Source organism: Cyanistes caeruleus, unplaced genomic scaffold (genome assembly GCF_971803275.1).
Source record: "Cyanistes caeruleus unplaced genomic scaffold, bCyaCae1.hap1.1 HAP1_SCAFFOLD_96, whole genome shotgun sequence".
In the NCBI taxonomy this organism is placed as follows: Eukaryota; Metazoa; Chordata; class Aves; order Passeriformes; family Paridae; genus Cyanistes; species Cyanistes caeruleus.
In genome coordinates this window covers 1,153,870-1,174,958 of record NW_028255898.1, presented here as the reverse complement: position 1 = coordinate 1,174,958, position 21,089 = coordinate 1,153,870, and the positions used below count along the sequence as shown (strand labels likewise).

The following is a 21,089-nucleotide window of genomic DNA, read 5'->3' as shown; positions in this document are numbered from 1 at the left end:
ATATTTCCAATAAACTCCACATTCCCGCTCATTCTCCCCCTTCTTTTTTAGCCAGCCCCCATCCCTCCCTCCCCTCATCCCACTTCTAATTCCTGGTTTTTGGGCTGAAATTCCCATTTTTTATGTTTTTCCCACAGTTACGGCAGCGGCTTTGTCAGTTCCAGCTATGGCCAAGCCCTGAGCAGGGGCCACAGCCAGCAGAGCTACGACCAGCAGTTGTCCTACGCCCCACCCCCTCCCCTGAGCTACAGCCAGCAGGGCCAGTACAGCTCTGGTGGCTGTGAGTCATGTTCCTAAAAAAATCCGGGGTTTTGGGGCAAATTCTGTGGATTTTGGGCAAAATTGGGACTGAAATTGGGGGATTCGGGGTGGAATTTGGGGGTTTGGGATAGGAACAGTTGTCCTACAACACCCCCCCAAGATACAGTGGTAGAAATTCCCCAAAAATTGCGGGATTTTGGAAAAAAAAATTACCAAATTTGGGGCAGAATCCCTGGGATTCGGGGCAGAATTTGTGGGATTTAGGGGAGAATTCTTGGAATTTGGGGCAGAATCCCTCAGATTTTAGGCAGAATCCCTGGGATTTAGATCAAGATGGACTGGATTTGGGGCAGAATTTGGGGCAGAATCCCTGGGATTTGGGGCAGAATGCCTGGGATTTGGGGAACAATCATTGGGATTTGGGATAGGGTCACTGGGATTTGGGGCAGAATCCCTGGGATTTGGGGCAGAACCCTAGGATTTGGGGCAGGATCCCTGGGATTTGGGGCAGAATTTGGTGCAAAACCCCTGGAATCTGGTGCAGAACCCCTGGGATTTGGGGCAGAACCATGGGATTTGGGGCAGGACCAGTCACCGCCCCCCCCAGCATTCCCTGAGCCCAGATTTTCCATCCCAGTTGGCAGCTATTCCCAGGATGGCTTGGCGCTGAGCTCTGGGGGGGTTCCAGGAGCCAGGCGGGACCTTCAGCTCTCGGGGTGGCTTTGTGCGCGGGCGCAGCCACAGGAACCGCGGGGCCATGGGGTGAGTGCAGGAGCCTCCAAGTGGCTGAGGATGTCAGCAGCCCCCACTGAGGCCATCCCTGCTCAGAGACTGTGAGGGAATGGGCAGACAAGGAGAGCGTCCGTGGGGCTGGGGAAGCAGAACTTGGAGGCACCAGCAGCTCCAGGTGGGAAATGGAGTGTGGAATGGGGCTGTGAAAGCCCTGCCTGGGCTGTGCCAAGCAGGACAGACAAGTGTAAGAGAGGGTCCGAAGATTCCCTCATCTGTCTCACAACCGTCTCAAGGACAGAGACTGAGACCCTGAATATCATAAGGGACTTGGTTTGGGGATTTGGGCCTAGCTGAGATGGATGTTTGCCAAGTGATTGTTTGCAGGTGGTTGCACGGTACACTGCTTTTGTTCCTGCTGGTGAGCAGAGGCTTGTGCATGGTAACCTGTGCAACATCTTTTCCATGACTCATGGCTCTCATTCCTGCTGGTGAGCAAAGACTTGCAAGACATGGATCGCTCCGTACCCTACACCTGCTCCCCACACAATGAAATTAGTCACAATGATCATCTATCTCCTCTGTTTTTGGCCCTGTGCCCCTCACTTTGCAAAAGTCTATAAAATTATACCCCAAACTTACCTTCCTTTGAGATCTCTCCAATGGACAGAAGACTGCGTTGTTGGACGGCTGAGTGAACTTTGATGTTGGTAGCTATAATCCCCTTACTCTCTTTCCTTATGCTTTGCTTTCTCCTCTTTTCTCTCTGTCACATATTAGTGCTGATGAACACTCAATAAAGTGAGTTTTGCTGTTTAAGTCCTTGGTTTGCTGATAATCTTTTGTACTCTAAGACCAACTAAAAGAACCACATCACGAATCCCACCTTGCGGATTGTGACACCATCATGTGCTACGACCGCTACGTGTCCATCTGCAAACCCCTGCACTATGAGACCCGCCTGGGCAGCAGAGCTTGTGCCCACATGGCAGCAGCTGCCTGGGCCAGTGCCTTTCTCTCTTCACTGCTGCACCCAGCCAATACATTTTCCCTGCCCCTGTGCCAGGGCAATGCCCTGGACCAGTTCTTCAGTGAAGTCCCACAGATCCTCAAGCTCTCCTGCTCCAAATCCTCTCTCAGGGAACCTGGGCTCTTTGCTGTTAGTGTCTGTTTGGTATTGGGTTGTTTTGTGTTCATTGTTTTCTCCTATGTGCAGATCTTCAGGGTCGTGCTGAGGATCCCCTCTGAGCAGGGACGGCACAAAGCCTTTTCCACCTGCCTCCCTCACCTGGCTATGGTCTCTCTGTTCCTCAGCACTGTCATGTTTGTCTACCTGAAGCCTCCCTCCATCTCCTCCCCATCCCTGGATCTGGCACTGTCAGTTCTGTACTCAGTGGTGCCTCCAGCCCTGAACCCCCTCATCTACAGCCTGAGGAATCAGGAGCTCAAGGCTGCAGTGTGGAGAATGATGACTGGATCATTTCAGAAACATTAAACTGCTGGCCAATTCCTGCAAATAACTTGTAATAAAACTTATTTTTGATACTTCTTGGTGGTTTCATTTAGGAGGTTTTTTTTCTTAGTTGTATGTTTTAAAATTGTCTTCAATAAAATATCATTGTTTGTGCCATTTCTCATTTTGTTTCTCTCTCCATCTTCCCTTTGGCCACAGACTCTGCCAATGAGGGGCTGTGCCCTTGGTGGTTTTAAAGGAACTAAAGGATCTCCCAGCAAAGTTTCCTCCAGAGATCCCCCTTTTGTTCCTGTCCTGGGGTGACTTATGATACTGGTATCCCCAATCGTCTGGTTTATGTTATATATTTTCTGCACCTTTAAGACTGGCTTTGAGTGCAAGAGAGGGGGAAGAAGAAGCGTGCAGTTTGTGTTAAAGAAAAATATCACTCCCACACATCTCGCTCCTGGACTGTGGTGTCTGCAGCACGGACAGACAGCGGGACAGAGCTTCACTCTGGCTTTTAGTTAGCTTTAGCTAGCTGAGGCAGAGGAGTTCCCTGGACTTTTTTTTTTTTCTTTTCTTGGATCTGTGCAAACCTGCTCTGGACTGAACACCCAGCCAGATCCCAGGAGTTCACGCCTTTGGCCCACTGGGGCCTGGGCCTTGGCACTTTTCCAGCGCCAAAAGGACTGATAAGGGACTGAGCAAGCCAAGCTACACCACATGAAAAGGACTTTTCTTCCTAGACTTGCCATCCCATCAAACAGCGAGAGGTTTTATTATTTAATATTATTCAATTTCTGTTAAATAAACAGCTTTTTCTACTTCTCTCCAAGGAATTTATTTTTCCTTTCCCAGACCAGTTGGTGGGGAGGGGGCATTTCCCTGGGGAAATCCCCATTTGGAGTTTTCCTCCCTAATTTGCCCTAAACTAGGACAGTTCCCTTCTCTGGAGCTGCAGCAGCAGTGTCTGTGTGCAGAGCTGGGGCAGATCAGTGCTGGCACAGCAGCTGTGCCCAGGAGCAGCAGTACTTGGTGTTGCCAGTGCTGCTCCCGTGCCACTGCCCCGCTGCCCTCCTGGCCCTGGTGTTGCTGCAGGGCCTGAGTGCTCTCGGGGCCGGGCACAGCCCTGGGGGTGGCAGTGCCGGGGCTGCAGCAGGAACAGGCCATGGGCACTGCTGGGGCAGCGCTCACGCCTCAGGGCAGGGCCTGGGGGCTCAAGGCTCCTTGTCCAGGCTCTCTCAAGAACACGGCCAGGCCAAAGCTCAGCACAGAAAACCCCCGTGAGCAGCCCCAGTGTGGCTGTGGGCAGGCTGGGGGCAAACAGCATGGCTGGGGCTCTGCAAGGTCCCTGGGCGAGACGGGAAGGAGCAGAAGAGAAGGGACTGACCCATCCCCACTGTGCTGGACACCCCAGGCCAGCTTGGAGGACAGGAGGGAAACCACTCAGGTTTGTCATTGTGATGAACAGGCCAGGAGACCAGGTCCTTTTAAATAAGCCTTTATTAAACAGGACAGCTCTTGGGTGGGGGCCCAAGGGGTCACGCACACCACGACTGCTCCCACTGGACATTGCAGAAGAGGATCCACACAGCTTTATCACTAGGGCAGAGCTGGGCCTTCCTTCCTCATGGGAGTCGCTGGGAAGACTTGTTGTCTTGGTCTCATAGTCTAGGGTGTCATCCCAGTTGAGTCCCCTCGTGGTTATGTCGGCCTCTGGAGGGAAGTCAGGGGACTCCTCTGGGTCTTCCTTGTTCGATGGTACTGTTTTTATTCCTTCCCTTTTGTGTGGCTCGTTGTCTTGGGGGTTTTTTCCAGTCTGTGTGCGTCCCATGAGTCTCTGGTCTCTCATTTGCATAAAAGTCCTTATGTCATCCTCCTCCTCAGGGCCCAACTGAACAAGGTACAGCAACTTGGGGGCAGGGGTACAGTGCTGCCATTTGGGAGTCTAGGAGCAGTGGGGGCAGGGCCTGGCTGAACACAGAACAAGAGACACAGGGTACAGCAACTTGGCAGTGGGGGCAGGGCCTGGCTGAACAAGGAACAAGAAACATGGGGTACAACAATTTGGGACAGGGGTGCAAGGTAAGTAAACCTGGGACAGGGGTACAAGGTAAGTAAGGGGTTTACAAACAGTAACATGGTAACAATCTTCTAATTATTCTTAACATCGTGGCCTCTGAAGTCACACAGAAAGTTTGTTCCCATGATCTGTGTGTTTCCTGTGCAACTGCAGATGTTGTTGCTTAGAGCCAGGTAATCCCAACCCTCTGAATCGCGCCTGGGAGAGATCTGTGGAACTGCCAGGATGACGAGGACTGGAATGCTGGTGGAAAAGCCTGCACTTTAATTAACTCCATTTCCTGATGGAAAATAATCCAGGAATTTCCTGCTTGGAATTGGAAAAGCAAGGAAACGTTTTTTTAGGAGGTGTCATAGGCACTCCCAGACTGAGGGACTCCCTAACCCATCCTTTCCAGATTGAGGAATGGATGTTCCTGGGATGAGCCAGGATTAACAAACCCCTCCCTCAGGTGTGTGTTCCAGGATTTTCCCAGGTTTTCCCAGCCCAGCTGAGCCGTGTGCAGCATTCCAAAGGGATTGGTTAAAACCAGGAAGGATTTTGTTCTCCGTGAATAAAACTGGCTCCAAAACCCTCCCAGAAAGGCCAAATCCCAATTTTGGCAGCTTTTTCCACCTCCACTGGGTGAACCAAAACTGCTGGGTGTGGTGTCACCCACTGACTGGTCCTTGGGGAGATCTTCTCCTCGCTCCCCGCATGGTCCTTGGAGGGTCCCGGTGTCCCCTTGGATAGCCCTTGCTAAAACCCAAGGGGGTTTCCTCAGGGAAGTGACAGACCCGAGAGCGACTTGCTTTCTGCAGCTGGTGCTGCAGGAGACGCTTCTCCAGGGAACCGCTGGCAGAGCTCCCTGTTGGGCCCCACTTGTCGCGGCGAGCAGAGGTGGTCAAGGTGCCGCGACCTCCCCAGGGAAGCGTCTCCTGTGGCACTTCCCCTGGGTGCACAGGCATGCTTGCCTTGTCCCCGGGATTCAGCTGTGAGCCCTTCAAAGGGCTTTTGGAATGGCCGCTGTTCCTCGGGTGCTGCTGAAGAAAAGACATGGGAGGCACTGTGTGGGGTTCCAAGGAGGTCTTTATTCTTCTCTCCCGAAGGGTCCCAGAGACAACAACTGGCCTGGGCTCAGTGAGAGCAGGGATTATACAGGAAAAACAGGGGGCGGGATGGAGCAAAAGGGACAATGGTCTGAGGATTCAGGGGCGGAACAAGAGGGAAGGGCCAACAGGGTAAAAATAATATGCATACAGGGGGAAAGACATGTTGGGAACCACTTAACGTGTGGCTCTAAAAATAAAAGCTCCCCATCGAGGCCTTTAGCCTCTGGGGGAGAGTGGTAAGTGAAAGCCTCCTATGGGCTTTTCCTCCAGGGAAGAGTGGCTACAGCATTGGCTGCTTCCTCAGCCCCCACAGTTCCCAGTACCCAGTTAACATCGCACAGTTCTTTGCATCATTCGGGCCCAACAAAGGGTTTACAATAGGGAAACAACTGGTCCACTGTACCTTGTAAGGCTCCACTAGCAATTTCTCCCTGCACACGTGCTCTGACCATCTTCATCACCAACTCTTTATCTGTTTTCTTTAGCGCTGTCATCATGAAATCACCTCCGTTTGGTCTTGGTTCTTGACTATTAACTCCAGTCTTTTTGCCACTTTGCTAGGGTTTCCTCTATGATTGTGAACTTCTTCCTGCCAGTTATTCAGGTCACCAGTAGAAAAGGGGATCTTTACCCACACAGCTTCTCCTGTGGGACCCACTGCTTGCCTTAAGGGGGTGATGAAAGGGAAAGCTTTCTTGGTTTTATTCCTTGTACATGTTGTCACTGGCATCCCCACACTTGTCCCCTCACCAGGATTATTCATCTCATTCTCACTTTCATTTAATTGAGGGAGAGGAGTGGTTGCTTGAGGGGGAAGGTAGAGCTGGCCTGGAATAACTCGGCTGTGAGTCTTGGACATCTATAACAGTGTCTTCCTTGTGCTTCTTGCCAATTTCAAACATCTCTGCCCTAAACTACATGCTGAACAACATCTCTTTATTTTCCACCTGTTATCTCTTTCCAAAGGAAGGACCAAAGTCTCCTGGGGGTCTAAATCAAAGCCATATTCTTTGTGCCACTCAGGTTTATTCTTCAGGGTAAAAAAATGTTTCTGCACATATCACTTGGTCTCATTTGTCTTCTTTTCTTAAAAATAACATCAACTGTAACAGTGGATGATCATTTAAATTTCCATTAGGCAGTCCATTTTCACCACTTTCTAATTTTTACCAAGCCTACCGTTGGTTACAGTATTTAATCAGATCACTTTGCTTCAAAAAATGACCCTCTGGGATTCCTCCCAAGTCTTTCTAATGTGCTAAAATACATTCTAGTGGACTCTTCGTGCCTTGGCCCAGATGTTCTTTGTGTCACACCTGTGAGTTTGGAATGGTCACCAGCTGGAACGTGTCCCAAGGAGGCCGTGCCAGCTTCTGTGCAAGGCCCGTGCCCTTCCTGCTGCGGCTGCGTCGGCAGCCGTGGGGGCTCCTTCTGCTGCCCTGAGCCTGCAGAGCAGGGCAGCGTTTGCTGATGGTTTGAGGCGTTCCTAAAGATCCTGTCAGGCTGTCTTAGACACTTTGGGCAAGGGATTCCTTCCAAGCTGGGCCACTTAGGCGGGGATGGGGGCGGCCCCAGGGCAGGTGGCAGTGTGTGCAAGGGCCCTTTGTGACACATGGTCACCATGGGATGGAAACGGACAGGGTGTCAGAGGGCCCTTTGTGACATGTGGTGACATAGGAGCTGGCGGTGATAGGACCATGCCACAGTGCTCGGTGCACACGACGGGACAGGACGCGCCAGAGCGGTGCTGTTAGGAGCCCCGCACAGCGCACTCGTTTGTGTCTGACCCGGAGCTTTTCTGAGCTGTTATTCCTACAGGTGACCTCAAGGCCAGACCACAGGACTTGCTGACCCGTGGCCTTGCTGAGGCTTCTCTTCTGCAGGTGACCTCGAGAGCAGACCGTGGGACTTGGTGACCTGGAGCTTTTCCAAGGCATCGCCCATCCCTGCAGTCACTGCCCTTGAGACCAGACCACAATCCTTGATGAGAAGCCTCCTGTCCTTGTAGCAGGAGCCCTCAAGACCCCAGTGCAGGACTTGCTGTCCTGCAGTCTTGCCAGGACTTCAGTCTTGCAGGTGCCTTCCAGGCACGACTGCAGGACTTGCTGCCTCGGAGCTTTTTTGAGGCATCTTTCCTGCAAGTAGCCATAAATCCAGTCACTGCCATGGTGCAGCGACCCCCAAGAGTGCCCAAGTTGGCCTGGGTTGAGGAGGAGGAAGAAGAAGGCCCTGGAGCTGCCCCAGCACAGGAGACTGAAGAGGTGCAGCACTTCCAGCCACTGCAGGAGGGTGAGTGGCAGAGCTGGGCAACAGGGCTCTGCTTGTTGCCAGCTTGGCCACATCCCATCCCATCATGTCCTGTCCCTTTCCATCCCCTCCCGCCTCTTCCCATCCCCTGGGGACGTGCCCACAGAAAGGGTGGAAGAAAGCCCCCCCAGCAGTGGCCACACTCCATCCCCTGTGGCATCCCAGAGCTGTCCCTGCCTGGGGAGTGCAGGGCTGGGTTGTGTTCTCCAGCCTCTCCCGCAGCCCCTCAGCTCTGGCTGCTCTTTGCCAGATGCAGCCATGGACCAGACACAAGAGCAGGACCTTGCCGGTGGCCTCTTCCACAGAACAGCGCAGGTACCTGCAGCCATCCCCACCTGGGCTGGGCCTGCTGGCACTGCTCAGCCCAGCACCATGCTTGGAGCACTCCATGTAATATCCCTCTCTTCCCACCCTTCCTTCTCCTTCCTGACTTGCAAATTCATCAAGTGCATTTGGCAGGAAGAGACCAGCATCATGGGCACTGGGTCCATGGAAAACGGTGACGACTACACCACCGACACCAGTGCTGCCATGCTGGAACTGATTTTGGAGGAGGGTATTTCCATTCCAGAGGAAGTAAGCAGCCTGTGGCCAGGGTTTGATCCTCCAGGCATAGCTTAGCCTCCCAAGCCACGCCTGCTGATCACTGTAAGCCTTTGAGGCCATTGCAGCGTGGTGAGAAGGGAAGCACTTCTCTGGGGAATCTGGAGACATTCCTGACTCCCTCTGGCAGCTTTCCAAGTCTCCCTGTGTCTTCTCCAGGTGCTTGCCATGGTGAGGTACATCCACCAGTGGCTCATGGCCAATGAGTCTGCTGAGCACAGGCTGGACAGGACCCTGTTGGATCTCACTGAGGCACAGCCTGCTGATGTGGTCATTGCTCTCCTGCGTGTGGCCCCAGCATGTGACAGGTATGGGGCCCCTGTACAGCCTGGCCCAGGTGTCTGACCAACAGAGAGTTCCAGGGCCCTCTGGCTGCTCCCTTTCCCAGGCCTGCTACATCGACCCCCAAGCCTGCTGCCATGCCATGGCCCTCAGGGCTCTGTCCCCACAGGGCTGGGCTGCCTGGGTGCTGCTGCTGGCGAGGGGCAGCAGGCAGAGGCAGAGCTGGCAGCCAGCTCAGCTTCTCCCCACTGCTGCCCAGGCCACCGGGATGTGTCTGAGACCGCCGTGAGACAGAGCTGTCACCCCGCAGAGCTGCTATGACCATGTGGAAGACGATCTTGTGCTAGAGCAGGACTGTGGAGCCAGTGGTGCAGATACTCCTCGATGTGCTGGGGAACTGGCCAGAGCACAGCACGTGCACCTCCGATGGGGACAACACAGGTGTCTTTGCCCTGGCTGTGAGTTTCTGCAACTGGCCTTTGCTCACCCCATGGCTGGCCGTGTCTTCAGCAGCTCTGTTTCCTCCTTCCCCCACTGCATCTCCCTGCCTCAGGCACCAAGCTGAAACCTGGCCTAGGGGCAGCTTCAGGGGCACCAGGCCTGATGCTCCCCCTGCGTCTCCCCCGGCCTCTCCCTGCCACGCTCAGGCCCTGCCACAGAGACACCTCGGCACTGAGCTCTGTCTCAGGGTGCTTTGTCCTCTGCAGGCAACTCTGGTGATGTGGAAGTTCCTTCAGGTGCCCTGTGTCCCATGGGTAGTGAATGTGTATTTCCCCTGCCTCTTTGTGCATCTGCTCTTCCAAGTGCACTTTGGATATGCCAGAGGAAATTGATACCTTCTGGACGGGATGCCAGGAGCAGCACAGCCTTGCCACCAGCCCCAGCAGGTGCTCCATCCCACTCCTCCTGTCCCTGCCATGTCCTCATGGCAGGAACCAGTGCTCCCAGCATGACATGGGCCTTGCTGTGCACACAGGTTTGCAGTGCAGGCCCTGAAGTCCCTGCTCTGCCTTCTCTGGTGTGAGCATGTGGTTCTGGAAGTGGAACGCAAGTGTGGCTGGGACACGCTGCTCTGTGCTGACACCCAGCACTATGCTGTGGATCTGCTGGCCAGGTGAGACCCCCTTCTCCCCACTGCCTCTGGCATTTGTGCCCTGTGTGTCCGGGTGCCCCACACCATCCAAGTGGTTGTGGGCCCAAGGGCCTCGTCACCAAGAAACAACCAAGGAGACTTCAAAAGGCTGGGAGAGGAGGGTGCCCAGGAGCAGCCACCTCCCCAAGGGCCCACGTCCCCTTGCAGGCTGGTGGGGAAAGATCAGCCCTCTGTGAGTAATTCCTGGGAGAGCTTTACTGCTGTTGGCTCAGAGTTTTGCTTCCTTTTTCCTCCATTCAGAGAAATGTGTTCTTCATCCATACACTTGCGTTCTGGGGTAGCATTCTACCTGCTCAGTCTGCTCAGCAAAGAGATGCCATTCTGGGATTTTGCTGCCCTGGCATTCCTTGTAGAGGTGAGCCTGAAGGCCAGCTGCTTTCCACCTCTCTGCCCTCTCATAGCTGCAGCTGCCTGGGATTTCACCGCCCGCGCTCTGTGCTGCTGCCGGGGCCCAGCTCTGTGTGATTCCGGCCTCCTGCCGGCTGGCTCCCCTGTCACTGCCCTGTGCCTTTCAGGTCCTGGAGTGCCTGGACTTGACTGACTGTAGTGACAGCATCCTGGACATCATGTTGTAATAAAGAATTGGGTAAATAAAAATTCGGAATAAAAGGTTTAAATAAAGTATGTGTAATTATAACTAATGAAAATATGGAATAAGGAATTCTCCTCCAGGTCGAGGCAGAATTCCTTTTCCAAAGTCACGGATTGCAAAAGAACCCCCCCCAGATAACAAGCTTCAGCAGGCTCATCAACTCGGAGGAAAGGACAGGACACAGGCCATCATAGAAACAAAAGAACTAGCCTGAAAGTCTACCTCCAGATAAAGGCAATGCCCGGCCGATTTCGGCCGGAGACCATCAAGCAAGACAAAAGGGACGAGCCCCAGGAAAATGGTCGTTGCCAGAATCGAACACCACACCCGCCAAACCCATACTACAGAAACTCAATCAAGAAAGACAAAGAAGAGACTACTCCTCCGAGATATCCATCGGCGCTAGCCCGGATCCCTCGATTCTGCTGTGATGAAATATGTTAAAATACATACAGACTCACTTTGCATTTGAGGAGACTCTGCCCGGACACTTACTGACTCAATGTTCTAGGCCAGGAAATCCATTCACCCGACAATCATGGACACTTGGTGAATGGAAACTGGTTGGAATTCTAGCCTGGGGACATAAAATCCCTATAAAAACCCAGGCCAAAGAACCCTCAGACGTGGATTTGGGAACACCTATACCTTGCGTATAGACCCTGTCCACCCAGCGATGCGCTGTCCATTTATTGTGGTTTTTCCTCGCTGTTCGTTGCTTTATTAATTTATAATAAATTTATCTGTGTTAATCTTTAATCTGCCGTTGCATTTATAACAGATTGGTGCCATGACTCGGATCGGAAGAAACTGTGGGAGAATCTCGCTGTCCAGGGGGGTACCCCCGCTGATTTCAGCGGCCTGGGGAGCAGAGACCCTCCGCAGTTCGCTCCGATTGCCGAACCAAATTTAGGCTGAGGAAAAACCATAATAAAAAGGGAAACGGATCCAGAGAGCTCGGGAAGGCGAGGAGCCTTCGGGAAAGCCGCGGCTTGGTAGCTCATAAAAAGTCATACGTGCACGAAGACGCCCTCGCAGGAAATTGCTGTAAGTACTGTGAGGTTGAGTGGGTGATCGGGCGAGTTTGTGAGAGACGTGACCTGGTCACGAAGCGAGTGTGGACTTCAAGGCCGCGTTTCCATCCTCCCGCGAGGGAATTGGCCGGCCGCGAAGGAAGCGATTCTGTGTGAAAGGGTCTCTCTTTCCTTACTCGTAAAGCCTGAGGCTAAAGGGAGTCTCAGGGGACCGATGAAAGGGGGGCTGAGAGAGGAAGGAACGTCCAGTCGAGCTCTGGAACTGGTAAACTCTCTCAGCCAAAAGATTTAGAAAGTCGAAACACCGAGAAAACCCCGGTACAGCTAACCGAGAGGTAAGTATTGGTGCGATCTAGGACTTTCGGAAGCGGAAAAAAAAAAAAAAAAAGACGAACACAACGCAGAGCAGGTAAGAATCGTAAGAAAATGGGGCAGAGAAAAAGTAGAGTGCAAAAACTAGATAACGAGAAAAGCCCATCAGAAGAATCAAAACAAATGCTAGACATCCCACCGGAGAGTCCTTTAGGGTGGATGTTGAGAAATTGGGAAAGTTGTCCCGAGAAACGAGGAAAATCCAAGGCAAAAATGATTTATTACTGTGCCGAGATTTGGGGAGGACAGGAATTAAGAAACTGTCTCACTTGGCCAGTATTGGGGACATTTGATAAATGGACGTGCAGAGAATTACTCGCACACATAGAGAGAAAGGTCTCGTCAGACGTTGAGGAGAAAGAATATGCCAAACTCTGGTTAAATACCAGAGTGCGGCTGTTTCCAGTGAAACAGAAAAACGAACATAAGACAGAGACCTGGGAACCCCTGGATCACTTACCCCCTCCATACCGCGGGCCAGTAGAGCCTCCGGTGATGGACCAAGTAGTACCATCAGCACCCGAGGGTTCCATGGGGCAACTGGCAGAAGCACGCTCCCCTCAACCACCGGGAGTAGTGCCGGAAACCCTCACTACCCCCCCCACCTGCAGAAAACCCAGCCACCGCACCCTCTTTGGAGTCGGTATTGGCGCAAGGATGGGGCTTACCCCCTCCACAAATCCTGGTCCGGCCACCACAGCTGGGACCACCGAAAGTATCAGAGGGAAACCCTCTGAGTCACTTAGCTGCGGCAGACATCCCGCCAGCAATGAGGGGAAAACCTCCCGCAAACTCCAGTTCCCCTCCTGCAAGCAGGACTCGGTGGAAATCAAAAATAGGGAATGGAGAATGGGGAGAGACAGAAAATGGGCATCGAATGTTCCCTCTCAGGGAAGTGCCAACTGCCCCCAGAATAATTGGATTTGTAAACGTGCCCCTTAACTCAGGGGATGTACGAGCATTCAAGAAAGAAATGGGGCGACTGCTAGATGACCCATTTGGGGTGGCCGAAAGATTAGACGATTTTCTAGGGAGTAGTATTTACACCTACAAAGATCTCATGGCCATCCTGAGATCCCTGTTTAGCCAGGAGGAGAGAGAAATGATTAAGCAGGCGGGCATCAGAGATTGGGAAAGGCGGCACCCGCAGGGAACACCCGGTGACCAAAAGTGGCCGAGTGTGAGCCCAAGTTGGAGTGCCCAGACCGAGGAAGGAAGAAGAAGCATGATAGATTTAAGGAATATCATCGTGCAGGGAATAAGAGAGGCGGTCCCCAGAGGACAGAACATTAGCAAAGTATTTGGGGAATGTCAAGGAAAGGAGGAATCCCCTACCGAATGGTTAGAAAGGTTGCGGAGAAGTCTGCAGATTTACTCCGGGACTGATCCCAGTTCCCCGGTGGGGGAGGTCCTGCTTAAAACGCAGTTTGTGGCTAAATCATGGGAGGACATTAGGAAGAAACTTGAGAAAATTGATGGATGGCAGGAGAAGAGTCTCCAAGAGCTTCTAAGGGAAGCTCAGAAGGTTTATATGAGGAGAGAAGACGAAAAACAGAAACTTCAAGCCAAAATATTAGTGGCTGCAGTAAAAGAAGTTCAAAAAAACGAACAGAAACAGGGTAAACCGATACCTAAAAAACAAAAGGGGTCTCAGAAGGAGGAAACTCCTCCTCGAAAAGATCCTCCAGAGTGTTTCTACTGTAAGAAAGTAGGACACATAAAAAGGGATTGCAGGAAACGAATGAAAGATGAACAAATATTTAAAGAAGATTAGGGAAGTCTTGGGCTCTTTCAAATGGGGACAGTAACAGCAAAAGAGCCCTTGATAAAATTGAAGGTAGGTCCCCACCGCCAGGAAGTGAGTTTCCTGGTTGATACCGGGGCCGAGAGAAGCACCCTGCAGAAGTTACCTATAGGGTGTGAAACGAATAAAGAAAAAGTAATTGTAATTGGCGCAAAGGGAGATCCATTTAAAGTCTCGGGAATCAAGGAGGTGGAAATCGAGTCGGAAAATAAGATATGTTTAGGAAATTTGTTGCTTGTGGAAGAAGCAGACTACAATCTATTGGGAAGAGATATGATCATAGCTTTAGGAATAAATATCGTTGTGAAAGATTCAGAGTTAGTAGTGAAGGTGTTACATTTGACTTCAAAAGATGAAAAAGAAATTGACCCCCGAGTATGGCACTCAAAAGGGGAAGTGGGAAAATTAGATATTGCTCCCATCAAAATTGAAATTGAAAATCCAGAGAATCCGATAAGGATCCGACAATACCCCATCCCAGCCGAAGGGAGGAAGGGTTTGAAATTAATAATTGACGAGCTGCTTAAAGGAGGCACGCTCGAGCCCTGCATGTCCCCACATAACACCCCCATCCTGGCAGTAAAGAAAGCCGATGGGAACTTCCGATTGGTTCAGGACTTGAGAGCTGTAAATGCTAGAACCCGAACCAGGTTTCCGGTGGTAGCAAATCCTTACACTCTACTAAACAGACTCTCACCAGAGGATGTATGGTATAGTGTAATTGATTTAAAAGATGCATTCTGGACATGTCCTCTGGATGAAGGGAATAGGAATTTTTTCGCTTTCCAGTGGGAGGACCCAGATACCAATCGAAATCAGCAATTGCGGTGGACAGTCCTTCCACAAGGATTCGTCGAATCTCCGAACTTGTTCGGACAAGCCTTAGAGCAACTACTCACTCAATTCACTCCAGAGGAGGGGACAAAACTATTACAATATGTAGACGATTTGCTAATCGCCGGAATCACGGAGGAGCAGGTGAAGAAATGTACCATTTCCCTGCTGAATTTTCTGGGACAAAAAGGGTTGAAAGTATCTAAATCCAAGCTGCAATTCACAGAGCCCGAAGTAAAATATCTTGGACATTGGATATCACAAGGGAAAAAGAAATTCGATCCCGAGAGGGTGGTGGGAATTCTTGAACTTCCTGCCCCACAAACCAAGAGACAAATTAGGCAATTTTTAGGTCTCATGGGATATTGCAGACAGTGGATTGAAGGATACAGCGAAAAGGTGAAATTTCTGTATGAAAGGCTAAATACAGATCGATTAAAATGGACAGGGCAAGACGAAATTAAATTTCAGGAACTAAAGAATGCCCTCGTCACTGCTCCAGTTCTAACATTACCAGACATAAGTAAAGAGTTTCAACTGTTTGTTGATATAAGTGGACAAACAGCACAGGGAGTTTTGACCCAGGAATGGGCAGAAAAGAAGAAACCCATAGGGTTTTTGTCCAAAATCCTAGATCCAGTCAGTCGGGGCTGGCCTACGTGTCTGCAAGCAATTGTGGCAGTAGCACTGTTGGTTGGGGAAGCCAAAAAGGTAACGTTTGGAGCTCCCCTGATAGTTTATACTCCACATGATGTAAGAAACATCTTACAACAAAAAGCAGAGAAATGGTTGACCGATTCAAGGCTTCTGAAATATGAAGCCATGTTAATCAGCTCGCCAGGACTGGAATTAAGGACAACCTCTGCACAAAACCCTGCGCAATTTTTGTACGGGGAACCAACGGGAAAGCTACTACACAATTGTATTGAGGCAGTAGAATTACAGACTAAAGTAAGACCCGATCTGGAGGATCAGGAATTGGAAGGAGGAGAAAAATGGTTTATCGATGGTTCCTCGAGAATGATAGAGGGAAAACGTAAATCAGGATATGCCATCATAAACGGCATAACAGGACAGACTGTAGAATCGGCCCCCCTAAAGGCAAATTGGTCAGCACAGGCATGTGAACTCTTTGCTCTCCTAAAAGCCCTCAAAGGCTTGAAGGGAAAAAGGGGAACCATCTATACCGATTCAAGATATGCATTTGGGATAGTGCATACCTTCGGGAAAATTTGGGAAGAAAGGGGTCTGATCAACACTAAAGGAAAAGGATTGATACATGAGGAAATAATTAGACAAATTTTAGAAGCGGTCAGAGAGCCACTGGAGATATCTGTGGTTCATGTAAAAGGACACCAGACCGGACGACAATTCCATACAAGGGGAAACAATTTAGCGGATAAAGAGGCGAAAAGAGCAGCATTGTTGACCGTAAGTATTTCTGAGCTAGTCCCAAGGGAACCTCCAGAGGTTTCAGTGCTTCCTTCGGAAAAGGAGCAGGAAGACTTCAAAAAGGTAGGGGGACATTTCAAAGAGGGTAAATGGTGGTTACCTGACGGGAGGGAGTTGATCCCGAAGGGGATAGCAAAAGGAATACTCAAAAGACTACATGCACAAACCCATTGGGGGACCAGGGCATTGGCTGAACAATTTTTAAAATTCTTCGGGTGTAAAGGAATCTTCGAGCTCGCAAAACAAGAGGTACCGGGATGCGTGATATGCCAAAAGGTAAACAGAGCGAATTTTCGGCAAACCAATTGGGGAGGTCGGCCAATCTCATATCGACCATTTGAAAGAATCCAAGTGGATTTCACAGAATTACCAAAGATTGGCAGAAACAAATATTTGTTAGTTATAGTAGATAAATTGACACATTGGGTAGAGGCCTTTCCCAGAGCTAAGGCTACGGCCCAAACAGTGTCTAAAATTCTACTAGAAGAAATAATTCCTAGATATGGTATTGTAGACCATATTGATTCGGACCAGGGCACACATTTCACCTCAAAAATTATCAAACAGTTGTCCGATGCATTAGGGATCAGATGGCAATATCATACTCCTTGGCACCCTCAGAGCTCGGGGCAAGTGGAAAGGATGAATCAGACGTTAAAATCACAAATACCCAAACTGACAATTGAAACAAAAATGTCCTGGGTCAAATGTCTCCCCTTGGCATTGCTGAATATAAGAACCATGCCGAACTCAGAAACAGGACTGTCCCCCTTTGAAATGTTGTATGGAATGCCGTACAAGCATGGTATGCCGGTTGAACATCCTCAAACAGAGGATGTTCAACTCCAACCTTATCTCATTTCTATAAATAAAAACTTACAGGAGTTAAGGAGAAGAGGATTGATTCCTCAGAGCAGCACATTGGGATTTCCGATCCACCAAATTCAACCAGGGGACAAAGTACTGATCAAAGTGTGGAAAGAGCAACCCCTCAGTCCTCACTGGGAAGGACCATTCCTCGTCCTCCTGACTACAGACACCGCGGTTCGTACGGCTGAAAAGGGCTGGACACACTCTTCCCGAGTGAAGAAAGTTTCGGTTCACGATCCCCGCGAGTGGAAAATTGTAACCCCTCCGGGAGAATTGAAAATCAGGCTTCAGCGGAACAACAAATGAGCAGCGAAGACAGGATAAGTTGCACCCATTTTGAATGTTATTGTTTTCCTTTTGTACATTTTAAGTGTGCATATTGTAAACAAACGTGGGTGACTCATTGTTTGGGAGGGCAAAAACCAAGAGGGTTGTGTGCCGCGTGTTACAAAGAGGAATTAGAACAGACCAACCTTTTTCTAGCACTTGCTACCCGGGTGGGCATCTTGGAACTCGACTCTCCGGAGTGGTTCCGATTTTTTCAAAAGGGATTACGAGGCCATTTGGACTGTAAAGCGGAACCTCTAATAATTGAGTGCCGCCGAAACGTAAAAGTACCGTGCAGGAGTGGCACGATCAAGGCAACTCGGTGGGCAACCTTTAAAAGGAGGTTTGCCATCAGAACGTCAAGGGCCCCTGAAGACAGTCCTTGCTGCCGAGAAGATGGTTATCCCCGCCGTATGTTCTTGTACGGGCGGAGGGAATGGCAGAGGGATGCGATTGTGGGGAATCCTGACAATCCTGAACCTAGCCATGTGCTGGACCGAGAGAATGGGCCCCGAGGCGCCTCCAGGGACGACCTCCCTGGGGAAGTGTGAGCAGTGCCAAACTGCCATGCGAACCGAGCCATTGATCACTTGCCCTCCGGAATTGCACACAGGAGAATGTTGGGCCAATGGTACCCAAATGGACCTGTGTAAGCTGGAAGGGAAAATTTGGTGCTTCACCCCGGGGATAGGTACTGGAAAAAGGCAACCCCATATCACAGGGGAAAAAGGGGTCCAAGCGACCCATCTACGAAGTAAGAGAGACATAGGAGGGGTTTCCCCAATCTCGGTCTGCGGGCAGTGTAATAAAACTGTCTGGATTGGAGGAAAGAAACAGTCGACGTTCATTGCGTATCACAGAGTCAACCCCTTGTGTTACAATAAAGCAAACTTAAAATATTGTACCATGGGGGGGAAATTGTACTGGGAAGGGAGGAACCTGAAACACGAAACGAAAGTGTCATTCAGTAATGAACCGATAGTTTTGGATTTACTGAAAAATGACGATGACAGAGTGTGTCTACAGTTTGATCAGGTGATCTGTTTTGCAAAAGACAAGGATGGTTCAGACCCTGAAAATAAAATAAAACAATTGACTCTTGAACTAAAGAGGCAGGAAATGGAAAATAAGAGAAAAAGACTCGAACAAGAGAGGTTAAACTCTCTCAGTGAGCAATACGAGCAGTTAGAAAAACAATACGATAATTGGAAGCTACCTAGCCCTAATCAGAATCTATTTATAGATCTGATGCAGGAAATAGCTACCGAATTAGGATTAACTAATTGTTGGATATGTGGCGGCCTGAAATCAGCCGAAAGATGGCCATGGAAGGGAGAAGGATTAACCCCGTAACAATTACTTAAGTGGACAGGATTGAAATTATCCAAAACAACCCGGCGACCAGAGGGGTGGGTGATTGACAAAAGAATCATTGGAACTTTTTGTGTCAGTCAGGAAGGAAGGGAATTCACTGAGCTAGTTGGTTACACCCTGTGTGTAAAAACTCTCTCGGTAAATTCAGATAAAAAGACAAAAATTTGGCAGCCGGAATCACCCGAGGGCTATTCGAGCCAATCTCGGGAAAATAATTGCGAATGGGTAGATCTAATTGGTTTATGTTGGAACAAACAGGACGGGGCGAATCCCTTCCATGCCTTTCTCGGCCTGAGGGAATATTGGGAGGACCCGGCAAAACTTAACAGAGATTGGAAGGCACCGGATGGGATTTACTGGATATGCGGAAAAAAAGCATACAGTGAATTACCCAGAAATTGGAAGGGGTCATGCACACTCGGAATAATTCGGCCTTTCTTCTTTACATTACCTAAAGATGAAAGTAGGTCTTTAGGTGCTCCCCTCTTTGAAACTCTAGCCCGACAAAAGAGGGAATTGAAACGGGAGCTACCAATAGCCGGAGGTAACCACAAATGGAAGGGGGAGGAATGGCCCGCCGAAAGGATCATACAATATTATGGACCGGCAACATGGGCAAATGATGGCAGTTGGGGATACAGGACCCCAATCTACCTCCTCAATCGGCTCATTAGGTTACAGGCTGTGGTAGAAGTTGTTTCAAACCACACTTCAGAAGCCCTGGAACTCCTAGCAAAACAACATTCTCAGATGAGAGCTTTTGTATACCAAAACAGACTCGCTCTCGACTATTTGCTAGCTGAGGAGGGAGGAGTGTGCGGCAGATATAACGAGTCAGAGTGTTGCATGGAAATAGATGACTTCGGAGAAACTATAAAGGGTCTAGCTGCTGAAATAAAGAAAGTAGCCCATGTACCCGTCCAGAAATGGAATTCGATTTTACAAGCCTCTTGGTGGGATCAAATTTTTGGGCAAGGGGCATGGTGGAAAAAGCTAGTATTCTTTATAGGATGTTCAATTGCCGGAGTCATCTTCATACCCTGCCTAATTCCTTGTCTGATCAGACTGATACATTCTGTCGTTCAAGGAATGCAGATTGCCTCTCTCCCAATAGACCCAGAAAAGGCACAAGGAAACGCTACCCTTCTTTCAAAAATCATGAAGTTAGAAGAAGAAAAAGAGAGTAGAAATGCGGTCAAAGCATTGAGAGAATTTGAAAACAAACATATGTTGTCCCCAGAAAATGTAGGAGAGTCAGACAAAGAGGAAAACGACATTATCTAACCCGATATTCCTCTGAAAAAGTATGTAAACACGAATTTTTAATATGATCAAATTATTAGGTGGGGGACTGTAATAAAGAATTGGGTAAATAAAAATTCGGAATAAAAGGTTTAAATAAAGTATGTGTAATTATAACTAATGAAAATATGGAATAAGGAATTCTCCTCCAGGTCGAGGCAGAATTCCTTTTCCAAAGTCACGGATTGCAAAAGAACCCCCCCCAGATAACAAGCTTCAGCAGGCTCATCAACTCGGAGGAAAGGACAGGACACAGGCCATCATAGAAACAAAAGAACTAGCCTGAAAGTCTACCTCCAGATAAAGGCAATGCCCGGCCGATTTCGGCCGGAGACCATCAAGCAAGACAAAAGGGACGAGCCCCAGGAAAATGGTCGTTGCCAGAATCGAACACCACACCCGCCAAACCCATACTACAGAAACTCAATCAAGAAAGACAAAGAAGAGACTACTCCTCCGAGATATCCATCGGCGCTAGCCCGGATCCCTCGATTCTGCTGTGATGAAATATGTTAAAATACATACAGACTCACTTTGCATTTGAGGAGACTCTGCCCGGACACTTACTGACTCAATGTTCTAGGCCAGGAAATCCATTCACCCGACAATCATGGACACTTGGTGAATGGAAACTGGTTGGAATTCTAGCCTGGGGACATAAAATCCCTATAAAAACCCAGGCCAAAGAACCCTCAGACGTGGATTTGGGAACACCTATACCTTGCGTATAGACCCTGTCCACCCAGCGATGCGCTGTCCATTTATTGTGGTTTTTCCTCGCTGTTCGTTGCTTTATTAATTTATAATAAATTTATCTTTGTTAATCTTTAATCTGCCGTTGCATTTATAACAATGTCAAACCATCTGCAGAGCGAGTGCAGGGAGAGGCAACACTTGGCACTCAGAAGCCTCCTAGTGCTTGGCAAGAATCCCCTGATGGTGAGAAGGGGGCAGCAGCTGAAGCCATGTGGGCAGCGTAGGGATGGGAATGCAGTCCTTGGGCTTAGATGAGCTTCAGATACTGAGGCAGCTTGTCTTGGTTCTAGAAGACAGGTGTCTGCTAGGGAGAGCAGGAGCCTCCCTTGGGATGAAAGAATGTAGACCCCCTCCCTCCAAATTATTATAAATTTGAAATCAAGGGTGTTATAAATACAACGGCAGAT

General features: G+C 49.7%; 1 protein-coding gene across 5 annotated transcripts; it reads left to right on the top strand.

Moving 5' to 3' along the window:
• The first annotated feature begins 6,280 nt into the window (after positions 1 to 6,280).
• LOC111943512 (uncharacterized) lies at positions 6,281 to 10,586 on the top strand. Of its 5 annotated transcripts, XM_086873395.1 has the most exons (9): positions 6,281 to 7,909; positions 8,178 to 8,242; positions 8,387 to 8,503; positions 8,690 to 8,838; positions 9,072 to 9,270; positions 9,520 to 9,699; positions 9,789 to 9,926; positions 10,206 to 10,320; positions 10,481 to 10,586. In XM_086873395.1, exons 1-5 carry the CDS (start codon positions 7,786 to 7,788, stop codon positions 9,088 to 9,090), a joined length of 474 nt encoding a protein of 157 aa, XP_086729521.1. In that variant the 5' UTR covers positions 6,281 to 7,785; the 3' UTR covers positions 9,091 to 9,270; positions 9,520 to 9,699; positions 9,789 to 9,926; positions 10,206 to 10,320; positions 10,481 to 10,586. The 5 variants fall into 5 exon arrangements, with proteins under 5 accessions (XP_086729521.1, XP_086729520.1, XP_086729519.1 ...); XM_086873394.1 differs by having other exon boundaries at positions 7,296 to 7,909; positions 9,789 to 10,320; XM_086873392.1 differs by having other exon boundaries at positions 7,320 to 7,909; positions 8,375 to 8,503; positions 10,206 to 10,586.
• Positions 10,587 to 21,089: the final 10,503 nt, after the last annotated feature.